The sequence below is a fragment of the Mobula hypostoma genome, chromosome 15, assembly GCF_963921235.1.
Source record: "Mobula hypostoma chromosome 15, sMobHyp1.1, whole genome shotgun sequence".
Classification (NCBI taxonomy): domain Eukaryota; kingdom Metazoa; phylum Chordata; class Chondrichthyes; order Myliobatiformes; family Myliobatidae; genus Mobula; species Mobula hypostoma.
In genome coordinates, this window is record NC_086111.1 from 48,293,129 (window position 1) to 48,307,388 (window position 14,260).

Genomic DNA, 14,260 nt, shown 5'->3' on the forward strand with positions numbered 1-14,260 from the left:
TATAGCAGGATGACCAACAATGCACACAATACTCCAACAGTAGTCTCACCAATTACTTCTCTAATTGTAACATTATGTCCTTATTACTAAACTTGATATGCTAACTGATGACGGCCAGCATGCCAATTCCCTTCTTCATTACTTGTGCAGCTGCTTTCAGTAAACTGTGCACTTGTAACCCCAGGTTCATCTGTTCCACAAAGCACATCAAAGCCCTGCCATTTACTGTATAGGTCCTACCCTGGTTTGAATGTCCAAAATGCATCGTCTCACACTTAGCTCAGTTGAAATCCATTTGTTACTCCTCAGTCCATCTCCCTAATTGAGCAAGATCCCATCACAATTCATTGCAACCTGCTTCAGTATCAACAAGACCTCCTTAATTTAGTATCAACGGCAAACTCAACGATCATACTCTGTACATTCATATCTATATAATTTACATAAACAATGAATAACAGAGGTCCCAATACAGACCAGGGGCTCCCCACCAGGTACAGTCTTTCAGTCGGAGGATCGACCTTCAACCATCACTCTCTGCTCTCTTTCACTGAGCTAATTTTGAATCCACTTCACTACCATCCCCTGAATCCCATGGAACCTTATCTTCCAGATCAGTCTGCCATATGGGAGCTTGTCAAATGCCTACTGAAGTCCATATAGATAACATCTATTGCTCTACATTCATCTATTCCCTTAGTCGTCTCTTCAAAAAAAAAATCGGAAATAATTGTCTAACATGATCTCTCACACACAAAACTATGCTGACTATTCCCGGTCAGACTTTGAGTATCCAAGTAATGGCAAATCTTGTCCCTCAGAATTACTTCCAATAACTTCCCTACAACTGAAGTCAAGCTCACTGACCTGTCTTTGCTACATTTCTTGAACAATGGAACTAAGTTACCCACCCTCCACTTCTGGAACTTCACCAGTGGCCATCGACAGAGCAAATATTTCCATTAGGGCTTCTGCAATTTCTTCCCTGGCCTCTCATAAGGTCTGGTGCAAGGGGGAGGGGTACTCTAAGTTCTTGGGATTTGCTCACCTTAATGTGTTTCAAGGTTGAAAATGCTTCCTTCCAGTTGATGTACATATGTCCCAGGATCTCACAACCAACTATTTCATTATTTGGTATCTATCATTTTGCCCTCAGTTACCAAGGAGAAATGTGCACTAAAAAAAAACATCTGTGGTTCCACACATACATGGTGCTGAAGGTCTTTAAGCGGACTTACTCTTCCCTAGTGCGCTTTTTTTTAAACTGTTAAAATAACTGAAGAACCTCTTGGAATTATCTTTAACCCAGCCTGACAAACACATTTCATACCACCATTCTGCTCTCCTGATTTTCCTCTTAAGTCTGCTCTTAATTCATTTATATTTGTCAAGGGATTCATTTGTACCTAGCTGCTTAAAAGCTTTTTATCCCTTCTTTTTCCTGACCAGAGCAGCGATATCTTTTGTCAGCCAGGGTTCCTACAAAAGACATGTACCCTTCATCCTAAGTGGAATAGGTTGCCCCTAGAGTCTTGATATGATCCTTTTAAAAGCCTCCCATTAGTCAACTATCCCACGTCAAATCTATCAATATGCTTGTGTCAGTTTAGTGGTCAATTCTGCTTCTGCAAGGGCAAGGTAGCATAATCTCTCCTTAACATGTGATTCATCAATCACTTGTGTAGTCTTGTTCACTTTGACAAGGATTGACAAGGACAAGAAAATAACAAAGTAAATAGGTTGTTATTGCAAATGCATCCACATATTTTCTTTAAGGAAAGCACAGATATATTATAAGTCCGATCAAGTTTTGGTATTTCAAAGACTATTTCAGTACTGACATTGTCTGACTCATTTTCCAATACAAGTTCATGCTTTCATTCTGTGTCAATTACTGCACTGGTCCTTCACTCTTTTGCTTTCCATTGAAGCAATCGATTTCAAAGGTTAGTGTTTCCATCCTGCAACATATTCACACCAGATGTAGTTGGAGAAAAGCAGCTCCAAGTATTTCAGGCTTATTGACATTAAGGCATTACATATTCAAACATTTTATTCTGAATGGAACTGCTTGCCACATCTCTGCAAAATGGCAAGACATGAAACAAAATCAAGGTAAAAACAAATAAGGAATTTCAGAAGCTTCCCATCCAATTAATTCCTGATCTACGGTATTTCATGATGCCACTGGGGAACAAAATGCAAATTGTGGAAATTTTCATCACTGTAATACTTCAAAATTTTCTCAAAGGGCCCCAGAGTTGAGGAAACAAATTAATGTTTTGTACATATTATGTGAAGCAACAATTACTATCTACTGTGATGCATAACAAAAGAAATGATTACCACACAAACAACTGCAGAAGCTGAAGCACCATTTCTGCAGTAGCTATCACTCAGTTCTCACTTCTTGATCTGATTGAGCCAATTCTCTTCTCTCTGTAATTTATCCTTATTCTCAGGACTCGAGTCTTCTAAAGGCACTTCCCAAAGAACAGACAGCATCCTTATATCAAATTATCATTTGAATTACATCATACGGATTAGCTATCCAGGGACCAATGGACATTTTTGAATTCCCCTGTAGTGCAGACAGCAACATTAGAATCAGAATTACCACTGACATATGTAGTGAAATTTGTTGTTTTGCGGAAGCAATACAGTACAATGCTGAGAAAAGATTACTTGAGATGAAAATACGAAATATAACTAACAAGCAAATAAATAAATAAATAAATAAATAGTGTGATCAAAGATCAAATTAGTGAGGATGTGTTCATGGGTTCATTGACCATTTAGAAATCTGATGATGAAAGGCAAGAAGCTGTTCCTTGTGTGTTGAGTCTGCATCTTCTGGCTCGTGTACCTCTTCCCTAATGGTAGTAATGAGAAGAAAGCATATCCTGCATAGTGAAATCCATAATGATGGATGCTGCCTTTTTAAGGCACCGCTTTTTGAAGATATCCTTCATCGTGGGGAGGGTAGTGCCCATGATAATGTTGGTTGAACTTACAACCCACTGCAATTTTTTTCAAATCTGTGCATTGAAGCCTCCATACCAGTCAGAATATTATCCACAATATATCTATAGAGATTTGCAAGTCTTTGCTGATATAACAAATCTCTTTAAATTCAAGCTGCTGTTGTGCCTTCTTCATATATGTAACTTTATGTTATGCCCAGGGTATATCTCCTGAGATGCTGACACTCAGGAATTTGAAGGTGCTCATCCTTTCCACCACTGTTGACCCATGATGTGGACTGGTGTTCTCCCGACTTACCCTTCCTGAAATCCATAATCAATTCTTTGGTCTTTGAGTTCAAGGTTGTTGAGTGCAAGGTTGCTGTTGTGAAACTACTCAAACCAGCTGACCTATCTCATTCCTGAATGCCTCCTTGTCAACATGTAAAATTGCCAACATGTGCCAACAACAGTTTAATCAGCAAATTTACAAATGTCATTTGAGCTGTGCCTAGTCAGACAGCCACAAGTGTCGAGAGTAGAGCAATGGTTAAAACATCCATTCTTGAGGTGTGCCTACACTGATTGTCGGTGAAGAGGAGATGTTATTTCTAATCTGCACTGACTGTGGTCTCTGAATGAGGAAGTCAAAGATCCAGTTGCAGAGGAAGGTAGAGAGGCCCCGGTTTTGAAATTGTACTTAGGGGATGATGGTGTTGAATACTGAACTGTGATCAATAAACAGAAGCCTGATGTAGGAACCGCTGTTGATCAGATGGTCCAAGGCAAAGTGGAGAGCCAGTGAGACTGCATCTGCATCTGTGGTAGGAAAATTGCAGCATCTTGATGTAACCACACATAGGTAGAGTAACTGCTCTCTCCCCATTTTTAATCAATTGTCTTATGAACTGTGCTCTTGTGAATGAGCTTTGCATTGTCTCTAGTCTGAAAAGATATTCTGAAGGTTGATTTGTCCAAGTATGGAAGCACTCTTTACACACTATATTTGTTGAAATAAAAAGATACAGTTAACAACAGAAGCTGTCTTCATAGCACTGAATGAACATAATTTCTTTATTTCTTTTTGTATGATATGAAAAACTTTTAACTTAAATGTTTATTCTGTAAATCCAAGTAATGTCTCCTAAATTTTCAGACAAACAAAATAAGGTACCTCCTTCAATTGATACCAAAGGTAAGGATTGAAGTAATGCGTTCCATGGCTTGAAACTCATAGCCACAAATGCATATAGGCTCACTGAGCACCTTCCATTTTCACAGCAGAAGTCCATATTGTTCATGGTTATATAGATGTTGAGGGAAGGATGGCGTTTCTTATTCCCTCTTTATATACATCACATTGTTCTTTACACTTGGATAATCAATCTGTATCTGTGGCATATTTGTTAGCCATGTTTTCACAGAATGGCTGTCCTAATCTTGAAGTTTTATGTTCTTTTATATAAGTCTTTGAGAGTTCACCTGGTGTTTTCCATCATCGTTCCAACTCATAAAGGACATTGGACAAATGGCAGGTGGAGCAATGCAGGCCATCAACAACAGCCACACAACTGGAGTAGACTTCAAATTCCCGATCACCATTTGCATAGTTGCAACATCTCTGACCTTTGCACAATATGCTAGCTGAGGAGCAGAGAGGTATTCTGCAAGAGATAATGTGGGGGCCAATGTTGCAGTATAATGCTTGCCTGTGATGTCTCAATGACACCCAGAGATTTAGGATGAGGAAAACTAACTAATCAAGTATTACAAAAGCTAAAGTTCTTTCAAGGGGCAATCAAATTTAACCCTTAATATTTGCACTGAATCATCAATGAAACATAGGTTCAGTCAAAAGCTCAATTATCTTTCATCCAAGTACTTGCTGGCTTTCCTAATGGTGTGCCCTGTCCTGTTAGTATGCCCTGCAATGATCTTAGCTGTTGACACCAATATTTTGAATTTTACAATTATTTTAAGAGAAACAGATTAATGATGGGCTCATGTTTGCAGTTCCTCTGAAGGTAGACAATAAATACTTATTTTCTGAAAAGTATTATTTAAAGTAATGAATTATGTTTGTATTGTGGAACACAAGTATTACTGTCCATTTGGTACATAAAACCTTACTCCAAGTTTCAGCCTGAACGATTCAGTCTAACAGTGAGATAATTCCTTGTAGAAATGAGAGTTTTCCATGCAGGGCAATAACAATTGATAATCGTGAAGCATGCTATGCTAATGAATTAACGAATATAGGTTAAAATTTCAGTTGCTATGAGAAAAGATTGGCTCATGGGAATTATCATTTTGCTCTGAATATGAGCTAGAAATATTGGAAGAAAGCCCTAATTCTACATGCATATGCTTGTCACATTAGCAGCAGCAGCTAATCAAAATTCCCACCATAATCTGCAAGCCACTTTTCAAAATTTACCCAGGAAAAGCATGCTTGCTGGCAAAATACCAAATCAATGTCTACACTGCTGCAATGGGTGGCTTACAGAAATGATTTTAAAATATAGTTGTTTAAGTATTTTTTAATCTTGCTGAAACGACCTTGAAATTTAAATTGGTTGGTTCTACAGCAGCAGACATTAGAATTAGTTTGCAACTTCAAAATACAAAATTAATTGGGGAAAAAAAACAGACAGAGCCAGGATATGCATGTCTTCATTTCGTTTTACTTTTAGCGACTTTTGTTAGTCTTGCGAGACCATGGATCTGCGCCTGGAAAGTCTTCACTCTCCAGGGCGCGGGCCTGGGCAAGGTTGTATGGAAGACCAGCAGTTGCCCATGCTGCAAGTCTCCCCTCTCCATGACACCAATGTTGTCCAAGGGAAGGGTATTAGGACCCATACAGCTTGGCACCAGTGACGTCACAGAGCAATGTGTGATTAAGTGCCTTGCTCAAGGACACAACACGTTCCCTCGCCTGGGGCTCGAACACACGACCTTCAGGTAGCTCGTCCAATGCCTTAACCACTTGGCCACGTGCCCACACGTGCCCTTATGATGTGTTGGCTTTATGATGTATACCACTCACATACTTTCCAATATAACCCAAATTTAATTATTTAAACAACAAAGAATGGTTATTCAAACAATATATTTATAATTTTACTCAAATATTACTAATATATTAAATACACAACAGCAGAGTACTTTTTAAAAATGGTTCAGTCATGAAAATGCATAATTATGTGCACTGCATTGAAAACAATCAACGTGTAGTACCTGCAAAGTTGTAACTCTTCAAGTGGAATCATTCTCACAATTAGTTTGTAATGCTTCTGCCATATTTTAATTTTCTACTGCCAGTTTCCTTTGCTTGGATCCAGCAATATTATTAAACATTTATAAACATTTATTGCTGTTCCGAATAGCTAGAGAATACAATAGACTACCCATGCGACAAACTTACTTGTCTTTCCAGTGTTCTTCATTCGCGTCCTATTGGAGGACTCTGTTTCGAAACCCTCGAGGTGGATTTGCTGCAGGTCATCTTTTTCACGGGTCTTATGATCTACAATATCAATTGGGGATTGATTGACACCAGAGCAACTGATGTAAGACGTGGCCCAATATTTTGGTCCGTAGTTTCCTGGAGAGAAAGCAATGTAAACAGCATCAGCAGGTAAGAAATAAAGATTCACTTTTAATCCATTCAAGTTAAAATATTCAGCTCTATTTATACTATGACATAACTAGTAAAATCAAAACTTTAATTGTCAAAAGTTTTGATTTATATTTTACCAAAAGGTATACAGTCTTTGAAAGTTAGAAATACAGTAAATAAAGCTCATGTACAAAATGAATACCAAAAATGATACTTTTTCAAAGAAAACAAAATCAACTTTCTTCTCTGACATTGCATTCTGAGCTCATAATATGGTTATGATGCATTGACTGCTAAAGTTAGCTAACAAAATAATGAGAAACAGGAGAATGAATTGGATTCACGTAAACAAAGTGTATCCTCAGAAAAGAAAATAGAAAAACAAGAGCCGCATTGTTCTTGCCTGGAGGTATCATTAATTCAACAATTAAATCTTTTTTTATTTAAAAAAACAACCAAAAATGTTGAAACAAATCTCCCTGAATGCAGGTGAAATAACTTGGTCCCCACAAGCACTATTTATAGGAATCCAAAGCAAAGGGGTAAAGGTCACTATGTTTGGAATTAATCTGTGAAGTTAATATATTTATTCATTTTTCATCCACAGAAGTAACCAAAGTAAGGCAATACCACAGATTAAATAAATAAGGAGCTAATTTTGGAAGGATTTGTCAGGCAATTTATAAGAGTGCATTTTAAGTAAGAACTGAGCAAACTTAAAGGTACTCAAAGCAAGTGGTCTGGAATATCCAGACCACAGAGCTACTTGTATCTTCTTGTATGACACTGCATTTACTTTCAAGTGCACACTTCACAAGTGTTACTGTTTTTGACAAGATTCTGATGTTTCCATGGGAACAATAAAAGCAAGACGAACCAGTTAGAACTTTTAGATCAGAAAGCGCACAACTAAAATAAAATCAGAATTCAAAACTAAATTCTAATCTTGTATCTGACATAAATATCTATGCTAAAAATCAAACTATGCTGATGCTATAATTGTCCAAACAAAACTAAGATAATCGAAATGAAATTTCTGTTTATATATTTCGGAATAATTTCAACTATTTGTTATGCAACCAAGGCCTGATTCTGTTAAGCTGTCTTCAAACACTTTATTCAACACCATATCCTGACTGCACTGGAAACAAATGCAGGTTCATTGGGAAAAGTGGGGTGGCATGGTTGTGCAGTGTTTAGTGTAACAGTTCACATCACTAGCTGCACGATCAGGGTTCAATTCCTGCTGCTTTCTATAAGGTGGTTGTACATTTTGTCAGTGAATGTGTGGGTTTCCTCCCACATTCCAAAGACATATGGGATTGAGTAGAAAGTTGTGGGCATGTTGGTTCCACTTACGGGCTACTCCTAGCTCATCTGACACTGCGTTAGATTCATCCATCTACTATGTTACATTCTCCATGTCTCCATGTCTTTTCTTTAATCAGTTATTTCAACATTCCTAATGGGAAAATAAGTTTATTTGTAAAATATCAGCAAATTCCAGAATATTACTTTCAAAATTATTATGAAATATGTTTTGGCATTCACAGGTAGTTCAAATAATGGAATATAAAGAAATTATGAGAATTCCACAACTCCTTGCAGAAATCTTCATATGTATAACAGATAAGCACTGCACAAAGCAAATGTAAAAGTATGTATTCCTTCATCAACTCCTCTCCAATTAACGTGTTTGGGTTCTACAAGATGTTACTAAATGTAGAACTTTATGTTCTGTAACATTTAAAACACAGTTGTCCAGTTGGTGCAATTTGGGTTCAAAAAACTACTTATAATTAAACATCTGAAGAAAATACACAGAAAAATAAATTTCTGCTAATTGACTGCAGGTTACATCCCACACAACAGGAGTATCACATGAATTACAGAACTGAACAGGCACGAACCTCTTTTTTAATCGCATCAGGAATTTTTTGTGTTAGTCACATTAGTCCATTGTTATTACCTTTCACAAAATCAAGAGCATTTATTTTTTTCATTAGGAGTTTAGAACGTCTACCTTTGAGGGCAACGGATTTGGTCCAGTTCCTTCATTAAGGTAGACAGTGGTAAGTAGCTTTAGTATCTTATTTGTGAAAATGTAATTATGAACAAGGCTGGTGGGATTCACCAAGCTAAAATTCACCACCAGTAGGCCTAGAACACCAAACCCATACCTAGTCTTGACCCAAAACATTAACTGTCTATTCCTCGCCATAGAATCTGCTTGTCCCACTGTTTCTTCAGCTTTTTGCATGCTGCTTCAAATTTCCAGCATCTGCAGTCTCTTGTGTCTTCCCCTTTCATGTTCATTTTGGTAAGAATTTGATTGAAACTGATCTTGCACTACAAATTCAAAATTAATTTGTCTTCTGAACCATCCAATGATTCAGTTACTTTGTGATGGCAAATCTTCCATAAATAATAATAAATTGAATACTTCCTTCTCCATGGTTTAATGACTGCACAGCGTAAAACCATAAAACAGAGAATGTCCACATATATACCAGAGCTATAGCATTCACTGCCATTTCTCTCCTTTGAAACGAATGAAGCTACTGAATCCAAGATTTGGGCATATTTCCAATCACATCTTCTGCTCTAATGAACTATTGAGCATTTGAGACTTAGATCACAAGGAATGACAATGGTGCTTGCTGGCATGGAAGTTCCATGAGGATCAGGCAGCTTTCTAGTAGGAACTTTTGCGCTACATGATTCTGAATTATGTTAAAGCACTTGGGTCTCCAGAGGTTCTTGGTTATTACTACTTCTTAAATGGAGAAACCTAAATTTGGATTCAATGATCAGTTTCATGCCTTCCTTTTTAAAGCAGATACATAATTAAAATTCATTAGAAGCAGATTACATACATAAATTTATTCTTCAAGTGCTGTAACACTCAATTACACACTCATTATTTATGTCCGAAGAGTGATTGGTTGGATATACAGTACATAACAGAAAGCAGAATTGTGCCAAGGTGACAATGAGACATCAAGGTGGTGAGTTATAAATGAATGCCAGCGCAGTACAAATTCAAAACAGCAAATTAGTTTTTCATTTAGCATTTACCTTAAATAGTGGATCAAAATACACGATCAGTAGGGGTGAAATAGAATTCTGACAATAGTGCTGAACAGACAACAGTGAATCAGTATCCCATTTTACCCCTTGGTAGATTTTCTTCTCCAATGAAACCAGCAGCAAAGAAAATTGAATCAGGCATAAACCAGGCTGCCAATTTTCTGTTGCACATTTTACACTTTTCTGAAGTCCAATTTCATCCCTATAAATTGAAAGTAGCATAGCTTCTAATTATTTAACTAGACATCACAAGCAGTGTGCAATGAAGGTATTGTTTTATGTAAATCTTATCCTACTTTATTACTTAATAGTATGCAGGAGCCATGTATCCATTCTCTATTTGCTTTGTATTGTGTTGCGCGTTAATAATATGATTGGGGACGTGGCAAAAGCCATGGTAATAAGTTATGTGATCTTGCTGATTTTGCAGCAGTTTGTAGCTTGGGACTGGCGGAGGTTATATCTTTTACTGACCGCTGAATAATGATTATTGGAAGTTTTATCGCTTCAAGATTGTGTGTTTGCCAGTTGCTAAAAAAGGGCTGGATAAAGGATTCAACTTTTGGAGCAATCACTGGAGCTGGGAATGCGTCAAGTATAACAAATCCGCAGGATCCCAGGCAGTGGCAATTGTTTTGTTTTGGTTTGATATTGCCACTATATTGTTTAAACACATGATCAAAAGCACATTCCCAAAATCAATGCCCATCCCAATGAGGTCAAACAGATAAATATTATGACTTTGGACAAATGTATTATGTAGAGTCTCTTTGTCTTGTGATTATCTGAAGGACATGAATATATTTTTTGTTCTGCAATGAAGGGGAGTATGAAAATGTAAGCAAGTTCACAATCCATAATATGGTCAACTAGTGGAAAATTATATTAAAAATTATGTTTAGTTTTAATCTTGATTTTAAAAACATGTGAATTATAGTGGCACAGTTTCACTTGAAAGGCACAAAACCATGAGCTTGCATGACATCAATTGCAGTGTTATTTCTACACTGTGTAGGAGAAAAATACCTTAATATGTTTAAATGTACTTTTGTGAAGTCATTGAGAAGGCAGGATAACAGCTTCAAACAGTTGTGTGTTAACATAAATAGAAAAGTAAGAACGGGAATATCAGCTGTTTAACTTTATCATTTGAATGAGATATTTAATTCTCCTCTTTCTAGAAGTCTCAGGCCACAAGCTAAAATGATCATAACAATATGGTACAGATTGCTTTTAGGCTGCATATTTCAATGTTGCTGCTGACCACTTGACTACAGATGATTTGGTAATGCCCTGTCATACAAGGTTGGCAATCACTAAAAAGTAAATTACTGATTTCATGTACATGATGGAAATATAACAACATGCTTCTATAGAAATTACCCATTTTTTTAATATAGGGAGATGTCCAGTTATCCTCTATGTAGATTCTGTTTACTGACTACATTAATATTGTTTGCTGCACAATAAACTTCACTGTAGGTTATACACCCAGTTCCACCTCCAATTCATTGACTAAAACAGTTTTTGATATTCTGAAAAAAACTTACACAGTATGCAAGTGGTAACTTGCTCTCCTGTCTGTGTAAGAAAATCTCATTCCAAACTCGTGGATAGAAAAAGAATTGAGTTGAGCACTCCAGCTCAGTCAAGAGCACTGCACAATCAAAGGTCATGTTTATTTGGACAATGCTTCATCTACTGATTTGTTGAAGGAATATTTGTCTTAAGTATCAAATCCTCTCTCCACAGATGTATCTCTGGCATTTCAACATCTCTTGTTCTTTGCTATGCAATTCACATGGTCTCTCAGATGGAAACAAATCAAATATAGAGCTAGGGTGCCTTAGACTTTGGCACATACTGTATTTGTTAGCAAGTTTGTAAATCTGGCAGGAGCAAAGGATGTTGGAAATGGTGAGGGTGAAGTGCCATGGGAGGGGTGTGGGACAGGTGGCAGAGAAGGAGTGCCAGGGCAGGGATATGGTGTGGGTGCCAAGGCAAGGTCACTTGATTCCAAATGATTGGTTTACTGATCTTTACAGAATGTCCCTCTGGCGCTTCCCAATCCCTCCCCTCTCCTTGTCTCCTTCCCACTCTCTCTCCTCTCCCTGTATCCTTTCCATTCTCAGTCCACAGTAGAGACACATATAAGAATCAGATTTATCATCACTCACATACATCATGAAATTAGTTCTTTTTCTGGCAGCAGTACAGTGTAATATATAAAATTACTACAGTACTATGCAAAAGTCTTAGGCACCCTAAATATACATACATATATACACATACACACACAGACATAAAACACAAGAGATTCTGCAGATGTTGAAAACTCAGAGCAACATACACAAAATCCTGGAAAAAAATCAACAGGTCAGGCAGCTGAAGCTAAAGGTGTGCGTGCGTATGTATAGCTTTTGTACAGTACTGTATGCATTTTGAAAGATAGCAGGGTAATTAGGACCACTATTTACTCCTAATCAGCAGTACTAAAGGTATATATTATTCAGTTATTTTAATTCTATTGTTTTTTGTTGCGGCAGCTTGCTGGGTAAAAGTTGGCAGCTGTGTTTTCACTATTTCAGTTGTGACTGACTACACTTAAACGTAGTCCACTGGCTATAGAGTACTTAGAGACATCCTCAGTTCATTATAAGTGCTGCATGAATGCAAGTCTTTCTTTGTATAAATTGCTGCAGCACCAGATGAAATTTTATCTCAGATAATAAAACATTAGCTCATAATGAGAAGTTCTGCATGATCTGTAAAATATATTACATCTAAGTAGAAGCATTCAGCAAAGGTTGTTGAATTTTCAGTTATCACGTTCAATCTAGATTGATTTCAGACACTGATGGGAATTATACATAGCCTAGTTAAAACAGAAATATCATAATATTAATTGAACTGCCTTTATAATCTCCATTGATCATTGTATTTCTCAACCCATTCACTTAGCAATTGTATAATCAATATCCAAGTGCAATCTTGATTTTGAAGTTATTATTTCATGAAGTTTGGTTTATTTTAAGGTTTGGCAAAAAAAGGAGTTAAATCATTCACTCATTAATTGGGATATATAGCAAAGTTGTTCCACTAGTCACAAGAAGATAGTTTGAAGACACAAGAGGTTCTGCAGATGTTGCAAATCCAGAGCAACACGTACAAAATGCTGGAAGAATCAACAGGTAAGGCAGCTGAAGGGTCCCAACCTGAAATGTCAGCTATTCATTTCCATAGATGCTGCCTGATCTGCTGAGTTCCTCCAGTATTTTGTATTAGTTTGAAGACAAATGTCATTTAAATATCCTTGACAAATAATTTTGTCAGTGTACAAATCTTTGTTTATTTACAATGTGTAAGAACAACTGGTAAAAAAAAGCTTTATGAATTTGAATATGAATTTTATATTAATGCACCAAATATAAAGCCACACTGCTGTTCAACACATGGAGGTATTATGATTTACAGTTACTGTTCACATTTACCAGTAATACAGAACAAATCACAATTTCAAAGTGGAATGGGTTCTCCTTTAGAAGAAACAAAAACAAAATGTCCTGGAGGAATCATACAAACCAATATCTTACTGTCAACCATCTACATTTTTATTTTATTCAAAGTCACCTCAAACTTTTTGTTTAATAATTTATTTGTAGTTCATTTTAATATTTTTTCCATGAACAGTCCAGGCAAAAGAGGAATTATCCTGCAGTCTACTTAAAATAAGTCGGTAGATTGAGATTTCCAATTAGTTGGATAGAGTTTTCTCCATATTTTGGAAAACAAAAAAAAACATGGAAACATAGTCCAAGTGATTGAACATACAGTGAATGGGAAAAAACAGGTTAATCTGGGAATGTAGATGCTTTGAGTTGAATCAGGAGTTTACAGATAATGGGATAGAGCTGCAAATAAAATATGGCCATAATTGAAAGAGCATAAATTATGGTAAAAAGTCAGGCTGTTGATATTTACTTTTAAGATGAGAAATAACTATGACCATAGTTGAATCCTTGTACTACAAAGAAAAGACATTAATAGTGTTATATCCTGGAAAAGGGGCAGAGGATAACCAAGGCTTGAAATAATTGTCGATTACTGATGGTGGAGACCGGGGTTATCCGTTGGAGCGTATACAACACGATTAACAACTGAGTATGGAAGATTTCTCTGATAACAGCTGTGTTTCACACTTTTATGGAGATGTATAAAGATCGCCATGATTAGTAATGTCAGTATGCTGAGAGCTCTTTCCCATCTGTTCAAATAAACCTTCATCATTAGAATGCCACAGACTTGAGTGGTCATTGTCTCATGACAATTTCCATCATAGAAAGGATGTTCAACTTCTGTGAACAATACAATAAGTTCAAAAGTGCAATCTTGCAGTTGAGAAGAAAATTTATAAATATTGTAATATCATTCACGATAATACAAAAAAAAGTGGAAGCAGGAATCTATTTTCTACTAATTTTACAGAAGCATTAAGAAATTAATGTCTGGCTGGAGAAAGAATGAAAAAGAAAGCTGAGAAATGTTGCTTCCTATGCAGATTATTGGAACATAGATTCTTTCCCTCACA

At 36.6% G+C, this 14,260-nt stretch overlaps 1 protein-coding gene across 1 annotated transcript in view; it reads right to left on the reverse strand.

The window, feature by feature from the left end:
* The window catches only part of LOC134356821 (receptor-type tyrosine-protein phosphatase gamma-like), a 699,039-nt gene that overhangs the window by 412,585 nt on the left and 272,194 nt on the right, over positions 1–14,260 (reverse strand). Inside the window, exon 3 of the mRNA XM_063067988.1 lies at positions 6,388–6,567. Within this exon, the coding sequence (XP_062924058.1) occupies positions 6,388–6,567 (180 nt within the window). The remainder of the gene's footprint in view (positions 1–6,387; positions 6,568–14,260) is intronic.